Source organism: Megalobrama amblycephala, linkage group LG18 (genome assembly GCF_018812025.1).
Source record: "Megalobrama amblycephala isolate DHTTF-2021 linkage group LG18, ASM1881202v1, whole genome shotgun sequence".
Taxonomy (NCBI): Eukaryota; Metazoa; Chordata; class Actinopteri; order Cypriniformes; family Xenocyprididae; genus Megalobrama; species Megalobrama amblycephala.
The window spans coordinates 4,081,329-4,106,796 of record NC_063061.1 but is presented as its reverse complement, the minus strand read 5'-3'; the positions used below and the strand labels follow the sequence as shown (position 1 = coordinate 4,106,796).

Here is a 25,468-nt window from a genome sequence, read left to right as displayed (position 1 = left end):
CTGTTCGTCTTGCCTGCACTTTTTTCACTCCTCCCCTAACTGCAGCCGCCTACTCTCGGCTGAACTTCAGGCGAGGCTAGGCGCATCTCAAACAAGCCTCTTGTCACAGTTTAGTCTCGCGAGATCTCGTCACACCCCTAATTATAATCCATGCAAAAAGCTTGATTTGAAAAAGTTGAAGGACTAGAGGGACAGGATAGGAATAACATTTAATGGTGCAGGGATTTTAATGTGCACAAGACATGAGGAAGTAAAAAAAAAAAACAGATAATAATGGTAATTTTCCCTCATTTGATAAATTATGGATTATAAATCACTATTGTTTTACATATAAATTTGTACAGAACAAATAATTCATGATCAGTTTTCGATAATAAAAGAACAACACATACAAACAACATGCATAAGCATTCAACAATGAGGTTTTGCTCATTGACTTCCATAGTATGAAAAAGTAGGCTTATGATGGAAATCAATGGGGACCAGAAATTGTTTGGTCACCGATACCAACGTTTCGATGCTTCTTTTACGTTCAACAAGACAAAGAAACTCATACAGGTTTAGAACAACTTTGGGTGAGAAAATGATGACAGAATTTTCATTTTTGGGTGTACTATCCCTTTAAGCAATGTAACTAATGTTAATAAATGAAACCTTATAGTAAAATGTTACCAGTGTCTTTTTATATGTTTTATTAATATTTATTTTTATTTCATATAAATATATACTTGACATTAAGTATCCATACTCTGTGTCTTTTAATAATTCGTTCCAAAACGAACATGAAGTGAATAATTATCTCATAGTCAAATGGAAAACAATAATGTTACATTGTTACAATGTTACATCTAACTACATTGATCAAAATGAATATCAATAAATGATCAGATCATGTATTTTTAGTAACTAAACAGGCATTGTTATTAAATATTATTAAATATTGTATATATAAATCCTACCAAATCCATGCGAAAATAGCTCGTATTACATCAAACAAAATAAAAAAAAAAAATAAAAAAACTGTAGGTGGCGCGACTCTGATAAGACTCGCTCTATTTGTCTTAATTTCCAGCCTGTGACGTGTGCTGCTCTCTCTCTCTCTCTCTCTCAAATAGAAAGTGAAAGTAAGAGACGTGTACAGACGATATTACGCGTAATTGCGTGTAATTTCATGTCCTGAAACGCGTGTCTGCAGCTGAATACTGTCATAATATAACAGCTGAGCTCTGCACTGCAGGATTGTTCGAGTGTTTGAGGAGTTTATCACAGACTGTGTGCGTCCATTCGACTAAAGTGAGTTCAGTATCATTCCTTACATGTTTAAGATTGATTAGATATCTGTGTGTCTAGAAATAATCGAGTATTTTGGTCAGAAATCCACTCGAGAGAAATTATGAATCATGGACTCCTGTGTCATTAACAAATGAGCTAAACGTCATTGTAGAAAGCTATAATGCACAAATTCACATGTAAAAGAATATGATTTATAATATGTCAGAGGAGGGAAAAAAATGAAGAACACCAAATCAAAAAAATATGGAGGGTAGCGATAATTATTCAGATGAACCAGGAAAGGATGCTAGTAAAAGCCATGAAACTACAGAACTAAAGCGTTGACTTCTCATATGTGTAAACTGATGGAAAGAATGATCAATGAGAGTTTAATGTGTTTCTTGGAGAAAAGAGGCGTGATAACTGAAGAGACAGAATGGAGCAGTGTTGTGTTTAGAGGATGAAGGAGGAAAAGCCCAAGTAAATAAAGCGTGTGTGGTGCAGTATTTTTGATGTGAAGCCATATGATATGATATGGAGAGAGGGGCTAATGATTAAACTTCACAAGATGGGAACAGGAGGGAGAGTTTTTAACTGGATCATGTATGTAGTTAAGAAAATGCAAGAAGGAAGATAACAAGCTGAAATGTGGGGATGGAATAGGGGGTTAAGTTTTCTGTGGAAATTTCAAAAATGATGATTTTCTCAATAAAGAAAGAGAAGATAATAATCTGAAGGTATGAAATAATTTGGAAACTTTATAAGGTTTCTTGCAGGCGTAGAATGGAGAGTTTATATGTTGCCCTGATAAAGTCAAGACTGGATTATGGGAGTGTGACATTTTTAATCGACAGCAAAATCTGCAATATCGAGGTTTCTGCCAGACCGCCTTCCTTCAACATGCGAAGAAAATGTAATGCCAGTTACGGCAGTTACGCTTTCTTCCTAAGTTGAATACGAAAGGCGGTCTGGCGGAAGATAGTTATTTTACTTTATAACTTGTTTAATATGGATTTTTTTTCACCCTAATAGGGCATTCACACCAGATGCGACTTGCGCGTATAAATTACGCTATTCGCGCGTAGTCGGACGCTTGAACATTTTGAGTTTACTCGCTTCATTCGCGCGTGAAATTCACTTCACAACAGATGCGAATTCGCGTCATGAGAGGGGCTCTCGCTCTCCTTTAAATATGTGTCCCAGACTCTTCCACTTCTTTTCTGCACACTTCCTCTGAATAAACACAACTCGTCCGCAGGAAAGTAGTTGTAAATTAAGATCAATTTGCCGGCTTTAACAAGCTTGTATTCTCAATATGTGTATATATGTGACCTCCGTGTTATGTCTTCTGCCTGATATACTCTCTCGGACACCGTCAGGTTTGTGGTAACAGCAGGTTTATTCCACATCTGCATTTATGACAAAGGAAAATAGTATTGAGTAGTCATCTCATGTGGATAAACAGCACATGCTCTGTCTCAAGGGAAATCCTCCATTGCTTTTTGGATTACCCATAAGTACTACTCTTAAAAGCTCTTCACAAAATTAAAATACAGTTGACACATTGATAGTGGATAGTGGATTTATAGTGGATTTAAACTCACATAAACAAAATAATTAAAACGCATCAAACTGTCCCTCTTAATCTTGCAAGGAGGAAAACAACATAAAACTATGTAATTACACAGATTTTCTACAGTTACCTTTCCATTTTATGTTAACAGTCAGTTATGTGTAAACAATTGTGTAACTTCGTTACAATTCAACATACTGGAGGCAGACAAACAGCATAAAATACCTCAATCTTATGTTCAAACATTATAACACTTTATAACAACATATGGTAACATACCTGCATTTATGACAAAGGAAAACAGTATTGAGTAGTCATCTCATGTGGATAAACAGCGCATGCTCTGTCTGGAAAGACGGCATCATGTTAAAGTTAGCTAGCTATACCTGAGAGACTTTCTATCGGATATAAAACACATAACCAGATGGTTGACTTTATAAAAACATGGCGAAATTAATCAACAACACCTTATACAACCAAAATAAATCTAGCTTAACTTTTACATGCTTTTCAAGTGAGTTAACATTGTTTATTCCACGGACATTCATAGACACGTTACCTCAAGGGAAATCCTCCATTGCTTTGAGGATTACCCATAATCCTTCGTCATTACTAGCATTCGCTGCAGGTACACTTTGTGACAGTAGGTGGTACCATACTCACATTTAGTAGGATTTAACCTGAACCTTTTTAACTATGTTACATACACCCCCCTTAAAGGATTAGTCCACTTTTAAATAAACTTTTCCTGATAATTTACTCACCCCCATGTCATCCAAGATGTCCATGTCCTTCTTTCTTCAGTCGAAAAGAAATTAAAGTTTTTGATGAAAACATTCCAGGATTATTCTCTTTATTGTAGACTTGAATGGGCACCAAACAATTGAAGGTCATAATTAGTTTCACTGCAGCTTCAAATTGTTCAACACGATCCCAGATGAGAAATAAGGGTCTTATCTAGTGAAACCAGTGCTCATTTTCTGAAAAAAATGAAAATTATATAAGTTTTAACCTTAAATGCTCATCTTGAACTAGCTCTCTTCTTCTTCTTCTCTATTAGAATTCCAGCAGTGTAGAAACTGCTAAGTGTATTACTGCCCTCCACAGACCAAAGTTTGAACTAATTGTTATATACTATTGAACTAGCATATTGCATATAAAAATTAGTTCAAACTTTGGCCTGTGGAGGGCAGTATTACGCTTAGCAGCATCTACACTGCTGGAATTCAATAGAGAAGAAGATGAAGAGAGCTAGTTCAAGATGAGCATTTCTGGTTAAAACTTACATAATTTTCAATGTTTTTCAGAACATGAGCACTGGTTTCACTGGATAAGACCCTTATTTCTCATCTGGGATTGTTCTGAACAATTTGAAGCTGCAGTGAAACTAATTTTGACCTTCAACTGTTTGGTGCCCATTCAAGTCTACTATAAGGACAATAATCCTGGAATGTTTTCATCAAAAACTTTAATTTCTTTTCGACTGAAGAAAGAAAGACATGGACATCTTGGATGACATGGGGGTGAGTAAATTATCAAGAAAAGTTTATTTAAAAGTGAACTAATCCTTTAAATCCTGCTAAATTGGGAACAAAAAAAAACATTTCTTTTTTTTATTTTTTTTTTTATTAGATACCAAACAGTTGTTTCGTACTAGGAAGCAAATGCGTTTCAAGTCAGTTAGAAACTCTCCACTTGGGAGAAAGTCAATAAGGGGGTAGCTAAGCCCCATACCAACAAAGACACAAAAAATGCCGTGTACACCTCTCATATTGTAAACATTGCTCATTAGCAGATTCTTGTCAAATACTTCAGATAAACTAGTGCGAACACTCTTAAGACATATACCTACACAAGCAATCTATCCAGAAAGCATGTTCCTCACAAAAGAAAACAAAGAATCAACTGTTGAAGCTGAGTCATCTACAACCTGTTCATTCATTTCACAAATGAGTCTAGCTGGGGGCTTAACAAGTCTACCTGCCCTAGTGCAGAGTGGAGGTGGCTGTTTGCAAACTACGTTGTCCTGTGCTAATGCACCTTGCTGTGCGTCACTAGCATGGTCAGGGGAGGGGACACAATGAGCTCTTTCCACTGAGGGCGGAGAGGGTTCTACCTCAGACACCACACATTCTACAGAGGGTCTAGGGGAAAGTGGTTGCGGCGCAGATATTGATGGAACAGATGTTTGTGAAATCCCACTCATAACATGTGGGACTATATTCACTTCAATCTCTGAGAGAGAGGCACTCACAGCTACAACAGGTGAGCAATTGGGATGGCTGTCTGTAGCATCCTCATCATTAGTCTTATCCATTTGCAGTAACCACTCAAGTGTCTTTGTCTCACTGTCCTGCACGTCAACAGGAACCACAGGGACACTTTGTGCACTTTCATTATCTGATGAGCAGCTTGACTCCAAAATGTCGTGACCTCCTGCTGGGAGGAAATTCACCGGGAGTAGGAGGTTTCTGTGAACAACTTTTTCTCTGGATGTCTTTGACAGTCTCTCCTGCCTGATTTCAGAGCATTCAGATGTTGAAACTGTTGATCACTATAATTCTATTTTGTCATCTGCTTTGGATGAATTAGCTCCTAGGAGAGAACGTGTTGTTTCATTTAGTAAATCCTCTCCTTGGTACACCACTGAGTTAAGGGCCATGAAGATGAAAAATAGGCAGCTTGAACGACAGTATAAGAAATCAGGATTAATTGTTCATAAGCTTATGTACGATGGTCACTTGAGTCATTATGCTGAAGCACTCAAAGCAGCAAGAACAAAGTACTATTCGTCTATCATTAGTGATGGTGCTGCAAACCCTAATAAGATTTTTAAGACGATCAACACCCTTCTTGCACCAATCAAGTCACCAATTTGTTCCTCTGTGCAGGAGTGTAACAAGTTTCTTAGTTTCTTCATGGAAAAAATTGAAAATATCTATAAGTCCATCAGTTTGGTACAATGCTCTGAAGTTCCTGTGACCTTTCCACCTAGTTTTCCTGAAAGTGCATTTTCTAGTTTTAACATAGTTACTAATGATTGTATTCTGAAACTAGTGATGGCAATGAATACAACTACATGTACTCTCGACCCAATCCCAACATCTGTTCTAAAGGGGTGTCTCTCTTCAATTAGTCCCCTCATCTTGAACATTGTGAACACCTCACTCACTACTGGTATAGTTCCAAAAGCCCTTAAAGTTGCAGCTATTACACCAGTCCTTAAAAAGCCTGGATGTGATAAGTCAGATCTATCTAATTACAGACCTATCTCAAACTTACCCTTTCTTGCTAAAGTTCTGGAACGTGTTGTTGTGGCACAACTTCATTCACACTTGTCTTCAAACAAGCTTTTTGAACCTTTTCAGTCTGGGTTTAGAAAGGGACACAGTACAGAGACAGCCCTGGTTCGAGTTATGAATGACCTACTTGTATCAGCTGACTCTGGAGCTTCCACCATCCTGGTCTTGTTAGATCTTAGTGCTGCATTTGATACAGTGTGCCATTCTATCCTGATAAATAGGCTGGAGAGATGGCTTGGTATCACTGGTACGGTGCTCAACTGGTTTAAATCCTACCTCACTGATCGTACCCAGTTTGTTGTCTTGGGAAACAACAAATCTGAACTTGGACAGGTATGTCATGGCATTCCCCAGGGATCTCTCCTGGGTCCTATATTGTTTAGTGTGTATATGCTACCTTTGGGACAAATTATTAGGAAATATGGTTTGGGGTATCACTTTTATGCTGATGACACCCAAATTTACATCAGCTCCAAGTCTGATTCTACTCTCACCTCAACAATTCTCTCAGAGTGTGTGCAGGAAATAAAAGCATGGATGCACCATAACTTTTTAAAACTTTTTAAAATTGTTCTAAAACAGAGGTTCTACTCATTGGCACACCGGCGGCTATTCACAAGGGTAGCAATCTTAACTTGATTATGGATGACAGTGTAGTACTTCCATCTGCTCAGGCTCGTAACCTTGGAGTGATTTTTGACACTCATCTGACACTAGACTCTCACATTAAGAGTATCACAAAATCTGCTTTCCATCACCTCAGAAACATTGCTAGAATTAGGCCTTTCCTCACTCCACCTGACGCTGAAAGGCTTATTCATGCATTTGTTACATCCAGGATTGACTACTGTAATGCACTATTCATTGGTTTACCTGCTAAATCAATCAAACGTCTGCAGTATATCCAGAATTCAGCAGCTCGTCTTCTCACATATACTCCAACACGTCAGCATATCACAGGCGTGCTTTATAGTTTGCATTGGCTTCCAGTCCAGTCACGTATTGCTTTTAAAACTCTCACATTAACATACAAAGCTATACATGGAACAGCCCCTTCTTATATTTGTGACCTAGTGACCCGCTACACGCCTTCTCGTTCCCTTCGGTCTGCTGACTCTCTTACTCTTCAGCAGCCTCCATATAGATTAAAATCTATGGGGAGAGAGCTTTCTCTGTTGCTGCACCCAGGTTATGGAATGCGCTTCCCGTTGCTGTTAGAGATGCTCACACACTAGCCAGTTTTAAGAAGCTGTTAAAGACTCATCTTTTTAAAATTGCTTTTATGGACTGTGAGTAATATTATATTGTGTTGTACTGTAATGATTATTTTAGGATTTACAGTTTCTACTTTGTATTACATTTATTGTAGTTTTTGTATTTGATTTATTTGTAGCACTTTGGGTTGCAGAAAAGCGCATTATAAATAAAATGTATTATTATTATTATTATTATTATTATGTCACTGGGTCACTGATACGGTACACATTGATTCCAGGTTTCACAGACTTAACTTCAAAAACTGTGGATTCCCACTTGTCTGCTATTTTCCTCTTCCCTTTCACACCACAATTTGCAAGCAAGACTCTGTCACCAACAGTGAGGGGAGACCCTTTTGCTTTGCGGTTGTAGTTCTTTGCCTGTCGAGCCTGCTCTGTCCGACTGTTTACACAGGCGATGCGTGCAGCTTCAGACAGGTCACGTTTCAAGTTAGAGACAAATTCACGATGGCCAATGACAGCATCGCTGATGAGGGTGTGCTGGAACAAAACATCAACAGGTAGACGTGGAATTCTCCCAAACATGAGAAAGAAGGGTGCAAAACCCGTTTATTTAGCTCAGTGAATTATAGCAGAATGTCAGCATCTGAAGCATCTGTGGCCACCTGGCTTTGGAATGGGCAGGCAGGGACCTTATCATGTTCCCAAGAGTCCTGTTGTATCGCTCGACAACTCCATTTCCCATAGGATGGTATGGTGTGGTATGCGATTTCTGGATACCAGCCATCTCCAGGAGCTCTTTAATGAGTCGGCTCTCAAAATTGTCTCCCTGGTCCGAATGGATGCGCTTTGGGAAACCATATATGCAAAAGAAGTCATTCCACAGACGACGGGCAACCTGCTTCGCTGACTGATTCTTGCAGGGGAATGCATGTGACAGCTTCGAAAAGTGATCCGTAACAACCAGAACATCTACACACTTCTTGTCCGACTGCTCAGCAGTCCAAAAGTCGATACACACGAGCTCCATCGGTTCAGAGGTGCAAATGCTTTCAAGAGGAGCACGGTCGTTGGGCTCTGGGCTCTTCCCAACCACACAGCGAAAGCAGTTCCTCACATGGCTGATGTCATGTTCCATCCCTGTCCAAAAGAACCTCTGCCTGGCAAGAGAGTGTGTGCGAGCCTGTCCCTGATGACCAGCTGAATTGTGGAGGCCAGAAAGAACCTGGGCCTTAAGGGAGTCTGGAACAACAAACTGGTAGATTGCCATGTTCATTTGCCTGTCTTTCTTTACTTTGTACAACATACCATTTTTGATGGAGAGCTTGGCCCAGTGTCTCAACATTTTCATCACTCTACGAGACTCACTGGCACGTTCGCGTCTAGTGGGTCTCCTGTGACGCTGGATGTAAAAGAGAACCCTGCCCAAGACGTCATCCTGTTCTTGAAGATTAACCAGTTCACTCCTTGGTAGGGAGGCATTCTGTTCGATACTGACAAGCTGAGGAATAACTGGTCCTGTGCCTCTCATTCGGCTAACACCTCTGGAGTCATGTGCCTCTAGCACAGCTGAAACTTCCTGCAGGGAGAGGGACCCCTGAGGGGGGGCCGGGGTGACAACAGCATCATCTGTGGACTGATCAACAACTAACTGGCAGTTAGCAGCAGTAAATCTAAATGCATCTTGTATGGTCTCATCCACCATTCCACCCACTTGGTTCAGCAATGAGGCATAAGGTTCGCTCACAAGACGATGGCCTATGCATGACTGGACAAATGGCTCCCTGCTTAGTGCGTCTGCAACCACATTCTTAGGGCCAGGGACATAGCGCAGATCAAAACTGTATGCTGCGAGTTTTGAGACCCATCTCTGTTCACAAGCATCCAACCTAGGCTTAGTTAAGATGTATGTTAACGGATTATTATCCGTCCAGACTGTGAAACGTCGTCCTTTCAGCCAGTGGCTAAACTTGTCGCAGACCGCCCATTTAAGAGCGAGAAACTCCAGCCGATGTGCTGGATAGTTCAGCTGGGAGTGCGATAGAGTCTTGCTGGCGAACGCCACTGGTCTGGCAACAGCACCATCGGGAGGCAACTGTGAGAGGACGGCTCCCAGGCCATCAAAGGAGGCATCAACAGCGAGGATGAATGGTGCATTAAAATCTGGATGGGCCAAGGTGACACTATGCACAAGCTCATGTTTCAAAGTTTTGAATGCTACCCTGCACTCAACAGTCCAGTCAGCTGGAGACAGTCTAACATTGCCCTTCTTGAATTTCGGTTTATGGCCTCTACCTCTTTTGTGTGGTGTAGCAGGCTCAGCCACAAGACTGAACAGTGGCTTAGCCTTAGCTGAACATCCCTCGATGAAATGGTGGTAGTAGAGAACCATTCCCAAGAAAGATCTGATTTTCTTAGCACTTGGTGTCTCCATATCAGATTCCATCAGATCGGCTTCCTGCACATTATTTATAGCTTGCACTTTACTCGGGTCTGTCTTAACACCATCTCCACATATGATGTGTCCCAAGAACTTAACAGACCAGTGAAGGAAGTAGCATTTCTTAGGTGAGAGCTTCAAGTTGTTGGCAGCAAGACGTGAGAAAACCATCTGTAGACGGTCAAGTGCAATCTGTTCAGATGGCGCGTAGACCATAAGGTCATCCAGATAACATAACAGGCTTGTAAAGTTCTCATCACCAAAGATGGACATCATCATTCGCATAAAGGTCGCAGGACTGTTTGTCAGGCCCTGGGGCATCCTATTATATTCATGGAGGCCAAATGGGGAGGAAAATGCTGTGTATTTTTTGTCGTCTTCATGCATTCTGATGTTATAGAATCCTGACGGTGAGGTCCATCGTTGAAAAGAACACATTGCCACCAAGTGCAGCGAGAGCATCTGTCTGATGAGGCAAGGGATGTGCGTCTTTCACTGTTCTTGCATTCAACCACCTGAAGTCATTACAGATGCGAAGATCACCACTTGGCTTCACAACCAGGACGAGAGGAGATGAATACTTCGCTCTGAGATTTCACGGATTATCCCCAATTCCTCCATTTCATTTAGAGCAGTCCGAAGCTTATCATAATGGCATGGTGGAACCCGCCTATATGGAAGTCTGAAGGGCTTATCATCCACTAGGCGGATTCTGTGTACAAAATCTGTTGCCTCACCACAGTCCATTTTGTGACTCGAAAATATGGACTCATACTGCTCAATGATCTGCAGCAGTTTATTCTTCCACTCAGAGGAGACTTCACAAGAAGAGAGGTTCAATTCCTCCAAGCCCATGTCAGTCAAAATTTGTGATATTTCATTCTCTGACCTAGGTGAAGGTGATGAGCTCTGTGTGAACTGTGCACTGGATTGGATACGATCTGGCTCAGGAAAGTCCTGCACAGAGAGACAGGATGACACATCTGCAAATTTTGCATTCTTTTTAAGGGTGAGTGGCTTTTCAGTAGGATTGACTATTTTGACTGGAACCCAGCCATCTCCCCATAATGAGGTGACAACTCTCCCCTCTAGAATTTGAGCAGGTCTGGCTTTGGACTGAGTGGGTTCAATGATGACTGTACTTCCCACTGCAGAAACATCAGATTCAGGGAGTTTAGCCCACACCAAATGTTCAGACATCGGTTGTAAGTGCGACACATCTCTTGAGCCTTGCCGTGCCAACTTTAAGCGGCATTGCACCACATCTGTCTGAGCAGGACAACAGAGATATCAATTGAGGAAAGTTATTAGCATGGGCACTACTTACTGGGGACGTGGTAATTTGTCTCCCAACAGTGTCTTTCATCTGTGAAATGAGCCACTTGATGGCGTTACTGCCAAGGATCATGTCATCAGTTTGGCCTGGCACCACTAGAACAGGAATTATCACTTTATAGCCATAAACTGATGCAGTGAGGTCATACATAGCGGAAGGTGTGACCAGGTGACCCCCACAACCAACAATAACAAAGTCCTCAGCAGTTTTCACTTCAATGTTAGGAATAGACTGTGAAATTTTTTTGTTGGCTGTTTCACTTAGAGTGCACGCCATAGAGCCATTATCCACCAGTGCTCTAAGAACATGACCACTATCAGTAGACACCTCTGTGTAGAATAGGCTATCAGTTTTTGAGTCTTTGCAGGCCTTGCACAATCAGTGTTTTTTCTGGTGGCACTACGCTGCTGTAGGCGTGACACAATCTGTCATAATCATTAATGTCTGTCAAATCCAAGGTGGGAGGCTCAATCACTTGATCTGCGCTGTCCTCCCCTGTGCGCAGATCATTCAGTTTCCCTGCTGAAAATGTTGAGGAGGACGTCTACCCTCCGGGCAGTTGCGTCTTGAATGGCCAGGTAAGTGACACAGGAAACACAGTCTGTTCTCCTGACAGTGTGTGAGGGCAGAGTGTGAGCTGTCATTACATATGTTACATGGCATGTCTCTTAAGCCCTCAATCTGTGGAAGTCTTCTATTAGTATAGGGCTTTTTATTGGCTTGAGCATAACCTTGTCCCTGAAGCAACACTTTCTCTAACATTCCAATCAACCTCTCTAGAGTGGAGGTGTCTTGACTTATAGCAGGTTTCTGTTCTGGGACGTCTGAAACTAATGGAGTGTTAGGGCTAACCTCGACTTTGTTCATGCTGATGTGTCTACTCCTTTCAGTAGAAGACCTGAGTCCCTTCTGTAGGTGGTATTCATCTAGCACTTCCTGAACCTCGCGAGCTGACCACTTATCAATCGTCTTTGATCTAAAGGTAAGAGCTAAATCTCTACTGGGGCAGTGTCTGATGAACATACGTGTGACTTCAACACTGGGGTTGTCAAACGTTTTACCCTGCTCTCTAAGGCAAGCTAGCAGCATCATCAGCAGCTCTGTTCAGTCTAAGCCAGTACTCATAGGGTTCCTCATGGTCATTTGGCAAGGTAGAATAAAAGTCAGCTAGGGGCATTGAGGAGCAATGGCTTGAGCCAAAATGTTTGCGCAGGAGCCCGTAGATGGCCTGTGGGTTATTCTGGACATCAATTTCACCATTTCTTATCCCAAATCTCACAACATCCTTTGCTCTGCCTCTCAGGTGGACAATAATTTCCTCAGCTTGATTTTCCAGCTGAACATTGCTTTTTCTTACGTAATTCTTCATTAATTCCTCCCATTCATCGACAGCCAGTGCATCTGAACTCTCTCCTCGGAAAACGGGTGGGTCTTTGACTTCTCTCCGAGTGATCAACTGGACTTGGGATAGATCTAGCGTGTTAACGGGGGAAGGTGCTTTTGTATTGCATGTTTCTTCAGGACTTGCATGCACAGTAGTTGTAGGGCTAGATGTGTTGAGGTGTGACATAATGCTATCAGCTAGCTGCTTCCCTATCTGCTGCACAATGGTGCTCATTTGGTCAACCAGTCTCACATCATCAGAGGGAGGTTTAGGAACTGATGTACTAGTGCACTGTGGTGATTGTAACTCAATCATAGGCTGAGTTTCGGGCGCCACTATATCCCTATGTCTAAATGGACTGTGGACAGAATCCTCACCAAAATATGTCTTATGCCCCCCTAGACTGTCACCCAGTGTGAATGGGACCGGTGTGCTATGTAGTCCTCTACCTCTACCAATACCTAGAGGAGTCATTTCAGAGGTAGTAAATTTACTGAAACTCATACTGGAACCCTTACTTAAACAAAATGACAGTTAATATATAATAATAAGTAAATATGGCTGTTAATAACTAAATAAACCTGCCAACACATAACCAGATGGTTGACTTTATAAAAACATGACGAAATTAATCAACAACACCTTATACAACCAAAATAAATCTAGCTTAACTTTTACATGCTTTTCAAGTGAGTTAACATTGTTTATTCCACGGACATTCATAGACACGTTACCTCAAGGGAAATCCTCCATTGCTTTGAGGATTACCCATAATCCTTCGTCATTACTAGCATTCGCTGCAGGTACACTTTGTGACAGCAGGTGGTATCATACTCACATTTAGTAGGATTTAACCTGAACCTTTTTTAACTATGTTACATATATATAGCTCAAATTGAGTAAAGAGAGTTTTTTTTTTACAACTTACCAGATTGTCCGACCTCCTCACTCACTTTCTTTTAAGCAAGATCCCTTGGATCCTATACCTTTTTTGGCGCCGCCCCCTTTTGTTGCCGACTCTCCTACCACTGTGCGTCAGAACGTTTGTGTCTAATGTGTTTATTTAATTTATTTATTTAGTTTAGTTTAATTCTGGATTTTTAGCATGATCGATCCCTGATGACATGATTATGGTTTCACTTAACAATCGCACCTTTGTTTGCCTTTTGTGGCTGTGGACATTGATTGTTTGGGATGCCGCACAAACACTCCAGGTGATGAGAGAGCCGGGCTTGCCGGTCATTACGTACAGCCGGAATGAGCTTCTTCGGCAGCGGGTTTCTGCACCAAGTTTATTGGATCCTGATGCCGATATGTCAGAAATCAAGCCCAGGGCCAAAGGAAGGCAGGAGACAGAGGTGGTGTCCGGTCAGAAATCGTCGGCGGGGATATAAACCTGTTCTACCCTCGGTTATTATGGGGAATGTCCGCTCCCTGGTCACAAACAAGGCAGACGAGTTGACGGCCTGCTTGAAGTTCGATCAGACCAGTTTAATCTGTTTTTCTGAGACATGGCTGTCGGACAGGATACCTGATTCTCATGTGGATATTGAAGGTTTCACACTTAATAGGGTGGACAGAGAGCAAGCAAGCACGGGTAAGAAGCAAGGTGGAGGTGTCTGCCTGTATGTGGATGACCGGTGGTGTCATACTCAACAAGTTACGGTAAAAGAAAGAGTTTGTGACCCGAACATCGAGCTCATTGCAGTGAGCTGTCGACCTTACTATTGTTTTGATCTTAACACCTTTTAACCTTATTATTTATTATTCTCAGGTTAGGTAAAGTAAGTCGAGTCTGGCCTAAATTATAAGCATTTTAAATTACTTACAATTTGGTCAGAAGACTCCTCTGTGGTATGTTCTTGTTCAAAGTCTTAAAACACTATAAATCAAGCCAAGGTAGGCAGCTTTTGTAATCAATTAAATTTCTTTTAATTGGTTACTTTTCTTTTTATAATAAACAAAAATGTAAAGGCAAATAAAACTTCATCATTAAAGTATAAAATACAGTAATCCCGTTTTGAGTCAAAGGTGTAGTCAGCTCTGGGCTTCCCATCTTCACCTTGAGGTTTCTGGTCCTCAGCTCTGGGCTTCTAGGCGTCGGGGGTTTAATGACGTATCAGTTTCCGAAGAGGCAATCAACTCATCAGTCTTTCATACTCGTGTTGTTTATTGCAGACGTTGGGTTATCTTCTTGATTGATGTACGTTTTAACTTTCCCAAAGTTTCCAGATCCTTCTCAAGGCCTTGCAGGTGCAAGCTGTTTGGCTTCAGACCTTTGATGGAGACAGTGATCTGGACAGTATTTCTGACAAAGTGACTTGTTATATTAATTATTGTGTCGGGTCTTTAATTCCTAGCAGTGTTGTCACGGTACCAAAATTCCAGTAGTCGGTACCGATACCATGAAAATGTTACGGTTCTCGGTACCAATTTCGGTACCACAGTAAAATCTATTGGAACTATTTTACTATTTTTATATAGCCTATTTTAAAAACATTAAATATGATTTGGAGTGTGTGTGTATATATAGGCTACCTCAATGAAATACATTTTGAAATATAAAAAAAAATAAATAAATAATTAAATGCTCAAACATCCATTGTGTACTGTTAAGAAAACCAGCATATGCTGGTAAGGTAGGTTTTGAAGCTGTATGCTGGTCAAATGCTGGTCCTAAACTGGTCCTGCTGGTCCATACTAGTCCTAAACTGGTCCTGGACCAGCATAAACCAGCTCAAACCACCATACCAGCTTCAAAACCTAATTTACCAGCATATGCTCGTTTTTTCAACAGGGGTAACAGACGTGCGTGTTTATTTTAGCTATTCCGTCAGAGAAACAACACACTACAGCCTGTAAAACTATTAAATAAATATCGGTAAATAATTGTAACCTAAATAATAAGAAAGTTAAATATTATTTCAAAAAGCATTCGTTTTTTATTTCCACACAAAGACGCGTCATATATAGCCAAAGTCCCGTTATTACTTTGATATAGCCGCTTGGCGCTTTGAGAGGGATGTGGGACACGAGCAGGAAAGAGACCATTTCTCTTTAATAATATCTTCGTTATCTCCTGATGTTACAAACAACTGACACTTGTTGTAAAAGGTCTGAAGAGCGTGTTTTATCCTCCGCAGGGGCAAGACATTCAGGCTATGTTTGATTTAGCGCTGCCAGAGAAAACGAAAGTAAAAATAACTGGTGTGTGAAACGCGCTATACAAATAAACTTGACGCGCCTTATAAAGTCTAATAACAAGCACAAACTCTGTTAAATAGAAACTGATGTGCAAGCAAAAAGGTTTCTGTCCTACGGTGTTTTTTCTACTTTACCACAGTAAATAATGCGAATAGCCGAATGCGAACAAAAGAAACGTTATAATCCCCTGCGTGAGTGAAGATTTGGGAAAAGAAACAGATTCCATGTGGAATAACTAATGGAATATTGTTAAATTCTCTGCTAATCAGGTGACCAGATCGCGATTCGGAAAACAGAATACGAAGCTGAAATGTATGGACTCACGCACCTCTCTTATTCTGCATTAACCAAAATGTTTCCATGGCTGCGATGTCACATTTAATTGCTAACCTATTATTTCTTCTGTAAACAAAGCTTTGTGCTTCACTCGTGTCATATTCAAGTAAATACTAGCACAGCCCTATCAGTGGGTACCGAATATACCCGGATTCTCGGTACTTCCGGTACTACAGAAATGCTGGTATCGTCACATTTTCAAAATTTCAGTACCGACTTGGTACCGAAGTACCGGTACTTTTGACAACACTAATTCCTAGTAAACAAATCAAAATCTTTCCCAATAACGAACCATGGGTTACCAGAGAAGTTAAAGCTGCTATTAATAAGTAGAAAAATAAAGAAAGGATTAAAGATGCTCAAAGAGAGCTGAAAGTCATTATCAGACAGGGCAAACAAAAATATAAGGAAAGGGTTGAAGGAAATATGTCCTGGACCAACACAAGAGGGCTATGGAATGGTATGAAGTCTATTAGTGGATATGGGACCAGTAATCCCAGTTTGTCAGGTTTGATGGATTTGATTTTTCTTCTCTACATGAGAATGTTCTCTCCAATCTTAGGCAGAGCAGCTTTGAGGATTGAAGCCCAGTTATTAATCTTAACATCGAAGAGGTTCGTCAGCAGTTAAGGCGTATTAAATCTAATAAGGCAGCAGGCCCCGATGGTGTTTATCCACGCACCCTTAAAGTGTGTGCTGACCAGCTATGCTCCGTCCTTCATTCATTGTTTTCTTTGTCTCTGTCCTCTGCTAAAATCCTAGTTATGTGGAAAACATCTTGCCTTGTCCCTATTCCCAAAAAAGCAACAACCTTGCTAATCTGAGGCCTATTGCTTTAACTTCACACATTATGAAGTGTTTTGAGAGGGTTGTACTGGATCACCTGACTAGGCAGGTGTCTGTTTTTCAGGACCCCTTGCAATTTGCATAGGAAATTGGTAGTGTAATTGTAGCAAATTACAGGTATTTAATCAATTAGCTCAAATCATGGGTGAAATATATGTATAATAAATCATAACGCGTTATGATCTATTATAATATAGATCGACCAAAGAGGAAATTATGCACATATATTGTGAATTAATTACAACGGATTATAATTAATTACATATATGATTAGTTCTAGTTTAATGTTTAGAAAACTATGGGTTTCCTCATAGACTATTATAAAAGAACATTATTCTCTGGCCACGAGAATAACTTCCTATTATAGCATTAAAGCGTAAAACAGTGCTGCAGAATCAACGTAGAAGTGACTTGGTTTTGTGAATGAGCAGCAGAACAATCGAGCGTGAATATAATGTATTTAATATATGAGACTACTAATACAAAAGGTTATATGGCTAAATATACACACATACTACACATATATGGAAAACGAAAGAAAAGTAAAAAAAAACAGAGGTGATCAAAGGAATGGCAAATTACAAACAGTTAAAACCTTTGAGAGCCAGCAAGGAAACTCAGTTTACACAAAGTTTAAGAAGTTGTTACTTGCATAAGTTCAGGTGCTGTAGTTACTGCCTTTCTGTAGAGTTTCAGCGCGCTTGGTTTGGCAATTGGTCCTTCTCCAGCGGGATTTTCAAACAAGGTTTTAACTTAAGAGTAAGATAACCGGAAAATAAAGAAGAGAGAGTCCGTCTCCTAGGTGATGGAGGATGAAGGCTTGACAAAAGGAAAACTTGTGCGACGAAGAGACATGTGTCATCGTGTTTTAAGGACAACAAACCAGAATGCCTCCTTGGGGACGTCAGCCAATGATAAGGGTGCAATTTTAGCGGGCAAACTCATTTGCATGGTTTATGAAGTGTCAGATCGAAGTGTATTTTCTTCGAAGTACCATTAAAATAGAACAATGCATTTTACAGTAATGTGACATATATTGTCGAATAAGGCATAAAGAGAGCTTTACAAAGAAACCAAACTTGTCAGGTGGGAAAAACATAAAAGGGGAGATACCGTTTATAATCGAATTTTATCGTTTAGAATGAAACTAACACAACTACAGTCATAGCTAAGCTTATACACTAGGGATACATACATGCAACTTGAACGGGTACACTTTGGCACTGTCATATTTTGAGGATAGCTATACATACAATCTCTAGGCGTGTTTGTGTGTGTCGGTGTGTGTGTGTGTGTGTGTGTGGTGTGTATTGGGGTTTGGCTGGTGCCCGTGGCCACCTGTCCATTAACCCACATGGGGTGATTCTTTTGCCCCCAGAGCTGGCGACTGGGGTTTTCTGTTTAGCTTCAGAGGGGCCACAAAGATGCCAAAGTCACAGACTCTCCTAGACCGGCCGGAGCCGGGTCCGTGAATTATACGGAGGGGTCAGATGTTAAAAGCACTCTTTACTTATACCGTTGTATTGCTATTCCTGATCCTAAGCAGTTGTTACAGAAGGGTGTTGGGTAGATGATGCTCTACTTTTTATGGTCCATAACACTTACAGTCATCTTGAAACTACTGCCAGCTCTGTCAGGATCATGTTTTTTGATTTTTCGAGTGCTTTTAACACTATACAGCCACATATTTTAGCCAACAAATTAATTGATTTTAAATTACACAATATAACCATTTCCTGGATTTTAGATTACCTCTTATCATGACCACAGTTTGTAAGGCTTGGTAATAATCTGTCTGATACCAATTTAACTAATACTGGAGCACCTCAGGGCACAGTTTTAGATCCCTTTTTATTCACACTTTATACTGCTGACTATAGCCAAAAATTCTCTGATGATACCTTAGTGGGTTTACTTAATCAGGGCGATGATTCTGCTTACAGAAGGGAGGCTCAGTGTTTTTTCAGCTGGTGTGAGTCTAAATTTTTAAAACAATGTAGAGAAGACTAAAGAACTTGTGATCGATTTTAGAAAGAAAAAAGAGAAGGTCCTTCCAGTCACAATTAATGGTCAGTTGATTGAAATTGTGCAGACATAAATTCTAGGCGTCCACTTGGATGAAAAATTGAATTGGAAAGAGAATACTAATGTCCTAATGAAGAAGGCCCAGTCGAGACTTTTGTTTTTGAGGAAACTTAGATCATTCAACGTCAGCACAAAGTTTTTAGATGTTTTTTATCAAGGGATTTTAGCTAGTGTTCTTTTTTTATGCTGTACTTTGCTGTACAGATTGGTTAATGCGGCGCAAATTTTTGGCAAAGTTCAGATTTTTCAACTTGCATGATTTGCGCGAATTCGCCACTTTATTAACCCCCCGGGAAGGACTTTATTAACCCCCCGGAGCCGTGTGGAGTATGTTTTGCTTTGGATGGATGGACTTTCTTGAGCTTCATACTCATTTTTTCCCCATTCACTGACATTATAAAGCTTGGATGCACCTGGATATTTATTAATATAACTCTGATTGTGTTCATCAGAAAGTCACATCAGAAAGTCAAAGAAGAAAGTCATATATACATAGAATGGCTTAAGGGTGAGAAAAGCTTGAGGTAATTTTCATTGTAAAGTGAACTAATCCTTTAACAGGACGTGGAGTAAAGAGTGTGTTAGAATGCAGTAGGGGTGTAACGGTTCAGATTACTCACGGTTCGGTTTTATCACAGTTTTAGGGTGCATTCACACTTGTAGTTCGGTTCGTTTGGTTCATTTGGTCCGGACCAAAGAAGAAAAAAAAAACATTTAGACCTGGTCCGATTAGCGTTCAGATTGGCAATTTTATCACCGAACCAAAAGATACCGAACCTTCAGGCATAGGGATACATTCACAACGTGATTGGTCAGATTTTATGACGTATTGCCTATTTTGAGCCGGAACTTACCGGACATCCAAAACAATGCTGTGTGCTGAGGTGAATGCGCTCGTTGTGTGTGTGTGTAGCGGTGCGTAGCCTGCATGTGATGGTATTTTGGCCAGCTGGGAACTCGTGAAGAGCTTATAAAATGTGTCAAAACAGCGGCGGGAATCCCTCCGTCACACACGATCTGCAGCTTGGAGACGCACGTCTGATGCCTGTGATGGGCAAACTCACGACTATGACATTAGGGTCTTGTCTTCCTGTTTTTGGTTCGTTTACATGTCTTTGGTCCGTATTGCATTCATATATCATTCAAACCGCACCAGAGTTCGTTTGGAAGCGGACCGAGACCCATCTTTTCAGCGGTCTCAGTCCGCTTGTTTGGTGCGCACCAGGGTTCGGATGGCAGCGTTCACATATGTTCAAATGAACCGCACTAACCGAGCAATCGCACCAGGGTTCGTTTTAATCGAACCAAACATGACAAGTGTGAACGCACCCTTAGGGTCACGGTTTTGGTACAGTTCGGTATGTGCTATATTCAGGACAACTGTCAAATAAAAATAAGAACAAATAATCAAACTACAAGCAACAGCACAAATCAAGACAATAGAGCAAAGATTCAAATAAATAAACAGTGTTTTTCAGATTAATTAGGTATCTAACAGTAGTTTTCAGGTGCAGAATTTGAATAAAGTAATCAAATGTAAAATAACACTGCATGTAATCTTCACTGTACAAATTAAATATTTAATCATTATTAAAATTACAAAAGTTATTCAGTCAAGAGCAGAGTAATTTCTTTGTCTTTTGTTGGTTGATTAATATTGAAAACACAGACAGCAGGAATAATAGGCTTCTTTCCCTTTAAGACATAATGCAGGATCCAGTACATATACTGTTACAGTCTTTCTGCATGTGTACTGTTTACGTTCACGTTCACATAACTGTTTGCTTGCTAGGATACTCGACAAGACGGCATGTTGACAATTTTTGTGTGAATTTGTCCTTTTAAGCTTAAGATGTGAAAAAGACTCAGTATTTGCTGTCTCAGTATTTGTGTCTGTAAGACGCAGCTTTCTGTCCTCGAGTTCTCGTTCACGTCTTGCTCTTGAATGTTTAAATTAGCAAGGTTTAAATGAGGTTAGTTTAATCACAGATAGCAATGTGTGCGGTTCAGGTCTCATCTGCGCTCGTGCGCTATCAACACCTGGGTGATGACGGCGTAAATGACGGGTCAAATTTGAGCATACGGCACTCGCATTGATCAAAGTTTACAAAGAGTGACTGTTTTTCCATGGTTTTTGATCGTGTTGTTGTAATGTACTGGGAAGCCAGAATGCGTATCCATCGACTGAATCTGAACTCTGTCTGTCTGTTTTACATGTTGCTACTTTCAACAAACCATATTATAGATGCGTCGTCAGATTTAAGATGAACCGCGGTGCAAGTGTGTGCCGAACCGTGGGTGGAGAACAACAACGATTCAATTCTTTTTGTGTGTGTGAACAAGGAAGGAAATAGTTTAAGCAGGAATTTCTGTGTATCTTTATGATGTTAAAGCTGGAGGATTTGAGAAGCTGTATCTTGTAAAAGTTTGATTGAGGTGAGTGTTCAGGTGTGGTGTCTTCCTCATATTAATAGAAATCTCTGGAGGACATTTTAAGTGATTGTTTGATATAAAATCTTTAATAAAGGGTTTCTTTCACTTCAAGGTTTCTTTTGTGTTTGGTGATGTCTGTGATTCTTCAGAAGTTTAACAGCATTTGTGTGAACATGACTGAGCTTGAGTTAACACAGTCACATGATTCTCCTTCTTCCACACTCGAGATATGTTCAGCTGAATTCTGAAGGTTAATTATTTTAATCATTTAATTTTGTGTCTGAATGTTTTTTTCATTCAGAATCAGTGGAGGAGATCAAACTCATCAGATTCTCCTGCAGCTTCATCATGGCTGATTCACAAGGATCCAGAGATGGAGATTTTTCTCCAGGATGCAGGTACTTTCAACAAACACTGATAAATATTGTGTTAAATCACAGGAAAAAGATCTCACAGATCACAGAAATATTTTACATATATATTATTGCCTGTTTCTGCATGTGTTTTTGTTCTAAAACTAAAATGAAATATTAAAAAGAACATAAAGTTTCCTCAAAGTGCTTTTTGATGAAAAAATGAAAGTTTATATTAATATATTTCCTATCATAAAGAATGAACACAGTAATCTACAGGATTAAACTGAATGTGTTCTCTGTTCCAGTTCAGTCCAGCAGAAGAGATCAAACCCAGAGTCCAGCTGTGTGTCTGTGAAGAGTGACTGGTCTATGGATAACCCACCAAAGTTAAAGAGTGGAGACAAACGGCCTGATCTCAGGTATATCATTTCAATAAAAGATGTGCTTATAGTAATAGATTTTGTATTAGAATATAGGGAAGGTTTTAGTGTCGGGGTTTTCGGACTCAGACTTGCATTTGTCACAGACTCGGATGCATTTTTACTAGGACTCGAGCATTTGGGATTTAAAAAATATTTCCGAGTGCAACCGAGTCCTGCGCTGTCTGTGAAATTTGCTCCAGGAAAGATGATGGAAATGTCAGTGGACGGCCGGGTCAGAACCACGTCATCATAAAAATATATCATATGCATGTGTTTTTAACTCTTGTCAGTTTAAACGTTAGACTCAAATACAAAAAAACTCAATACAAAAACAAATTAAATACAAAAAGATTAACAGAAACTACAAAAAGGGAAGCGAAATAGCTTATACACAAAATAAATCAGACTGATTTGGAAAGATGAATAGAAAAAAAAGAGTTTACAAAAACAAAAACGCAAAACAAAGACTCAACTTTAAAAAACAAAACATAAACACAAAAAAACAAAATCCGTTGGCATGGGTCCAACAACACGACCGTGACCCAACGCACACAGAGACTCAAAGTTTGACCTAGAACGAGACAGCGGTGACGCCACTGCGAGGATATTATCAACACTGCAATATGCGCAACCAAAAGAGGTACAATTTACTTGCAACGATCTATAAAATAGAATTAAAAAAAAGAAAATAAACTGCCACTTACCAAACGAGTACTGCGGGAACTGGATGAGGCCAGAAGATTAAATACACAGCCTGTATGCAACAGCCGACGCCCGTACGAAAACATTAACTGAAATGAAAACACATTGCGATTCGCAGCACTTCCACGACTGATAAACATGATAAAAATCCACCGCATACCTGGAGGAGGACAGATGCAGTCACATTCATCATCCGAACAGGGCAGCCGCGGCAAAACGCCAAACATAGAATTGACCGTACGCACAGCCGCTCTCCTAGCAACGCGCAGACCAAATGCAAACGCAAGTAAACTAACACATACTGAATTAAAAACAAGCAAATGCAATGCATCAAAAGCTGGATTAACCCACCTTTACCGACCCACAATCACGTTCAGCAGGACAACAAAAGCCAAACCACTTCCGGGAAATGACGCCTGCCCAGGTACATAAGCCAATGGCTTTTATAGACGATAATAATCAATGACGCAAATGAATGCCCGCCCTAGATATTCAGAAAGACATGCCCATCTTACCTGTAATGCCACACACACAAGAGACTTAATGGCTCTGATCATATTGGATCAGGATTAAACTGAATGTATTCTCTGTTCCAGTTCAGTCCAGCAGAAGAGCTCAAACCCAGAGTCCAGCTGTGTGTCTGTGAAGAGTGACAGATCTATGGATAACCCACCAAAGTTAAAGAGTGGAGACAAACGGCCTGATCTCAGGTACTCAGAATAACATTTCAATAAAAGATGTGCTTATAGTATTAGATTTATGAATTATAAGCAAGTTTGATCAAAGTCAGTCAGTCTAATACTAGCAATGACATCAAGTTAATGTAAGCTGAGATTTTTAGCCCTCTTTATATAATGCAGTAGGTGTAAAAGTTTCTAACTGCTGGTTCAGATTTGCTGAAAGCGACACGGTGTCTGGTCAGAACTTGATGTTTCACACCAAGAGTACATTACGAAAAGTTGGTTTATGCCACAAATTACAACTCTACTGTTGAACATCTCATGGATGCACAAAGATTTAAAGACAATGGACCTGATTTATGAAAAATGGGTGTACGGTCAAAATTTGGCTTTATCAATATTGTTACATGCCAGCCCGTTTTAGTCTAGGGGAAATGGCATGGCAGTAACAACATTTTGGAGAGAGAGAGCACAGGAACCTCTTGTCTCCCACCCCAGCAACACACATCCAAAACCAATGATTCTTAGATGATATTTATTACATCAAATGTAAAAGATAAGAGGAAAAACATAAGCTTCAGAAGGGGGCAAAGGCCAACATAACAAACAAAACATTTCTAACTCAGATTAAATCATAACTTACCTATACATAACCAAAAAGAAAATAAATAACAAATGAACTTGCCTATCTTCCTGACTACAAATAACCAGGAGAAAAGCAATTTCAAACAAAAAAGGCACCCACCTCCCTACAAATTTGCTTAAAATAAATCTTAAATTCTAAAGAAATCAAAGCCTATAAATCTTCAACTACATTCACAGCAGCACCAATGGTTAACCCTCAGGGGTCTGAGGATTTTTGGGGCCCTGGAGAAGTTTTGACATGCCCTGACATTTGTGCTTTTTTCAGTTGTTCATAAACATATTAATGACAAAAGTGTCATTACACTGTATTCAGCACAAACTAAGCTACAATAATATGTGAGGAACATGTATGTACATGTTTGTGTTTTTGAAGGAATAACATTTATGCGTGGTTATTGAAAAAACAAAAAACTTAAGTCACTGAAATAAGGCCAAAAAAAAATATATTAAAACTGTGTTCACAAGGATTCTGGGTATTGGAGGTTGTAGACTAGAGTTTTTGCTTCAGTATGAAGTAAAAATTATCCTTCCTACTCCTTCATATAAAACAATAGAGAGATTTAAATTTTCTAAGACACTTTTGGTCAAGAAACACAGTGTGCATGGAGGCGTGAATCCTCATGTATAATGGGTGATTCTCACCTGAGAAGACAAAATAATTGAATAATAATGACCCGAAATGACTTGCATATTAATGAGGCCTTTCAGTCAGGTAGGCTGTGAAAAAACCCTCTGTGATCATGCTAATAACAGGATTAAACAGGATTAGGACAAAAAAAAAAAAACATGATTTTTGTGATCTCATGCATGCACGTATTATTGCACATGATATGAAGAAAATTTTGTATAGGCCTATGTTAAATTACACTACCAGTCAAAAGATTGAACACATTGCCATTATAATGTTTTTAAAAGAAGTCTCAAGTCTCTAACCAAATAATGGTTTTCTATTTTATTATACTTTAAAATATAATGTATTTCTGTGATGCAAAGCGTCTGAACATTCCTACCTCTAGGGCATTTCATATAGGCTACTATATTTGTTATATTATAGAGCCTAAATGTTGATGTGCAGTTGACAAACTATACATCATTAAAAAGATCTAAGACTCAAGCTTCACATTTTGACTCTTAAAATCTTATATTGACCATAATTTCTTAATATGCTTAAAAGCATACACATTTGGAGAAATATTGATGGATTCTCATATGTTTATATCAATTTTCTATACAGA

At 39.8% G+C, this 25,468-nt stretch overlaps 1 protein-coding gene and 1 long non-coding RNA gene across 13 annotated transcripts in view; one reads left to right on the top strand and one right to left on the bottom strand.

Moving 5' to 3' along the window:
• The window catches only part of LOC125252132 (protein NLRC3-like), a 236,639-nt gene that overhangs the window by 194,150 nt on the left and 17,021 nt on the right, over positions 1 to 25,468 (top strand). For 2 of the 12 annotated variants that reach the window (XM_048165182.1, XM_048165180.1), the window contains exons 1-4: positions 1,148 to 1,293; positions 21,730 to 21,826; positions 22,090 to 22,203; positions 23,505 to 23,618. The exons of 5 other annotated variants lie outside the window; for them this stretch is intronic. In XM_048165182.1, coding sequence (XP_048021139.1) covers positions 21,777 to 21,826; positions 22,090 to 22,203; positions 23,505 to 23,618 — 278 coding nt within the window. In that variant the 5' untranslated portion in view covers positions 1,148 to 1,293; positions 21,730 to 21,776. Of the gene's footprint in view, positions 1 to 1,147; positions 1,294 to 21,729; positions 21,827 to 22,089; positions 22,204 to 23,504; positions 23,619 to 25,468 lie in introns of those variants that run through there. 5 more of the 12 variants (XM_048165188.1, XM_048165186.1, XM_048165187.1 and 2 more) reach the window with 3 other exon arrangements.
• LOC125252133 lies at positions 2,599 to 3,550 on the bottom strand. Its single transcript, XR_007181160.1, has 3 exons — positions 3,405 to 3,550; positions 3,125 to 3,192; positions 2,599 to 2,681 (listed from the first exon to the last, which is right to left on the bottom strand). It is a non-coding gene; the product is annotated as an uncharacterized LOC125252133 (long non-coding RNA).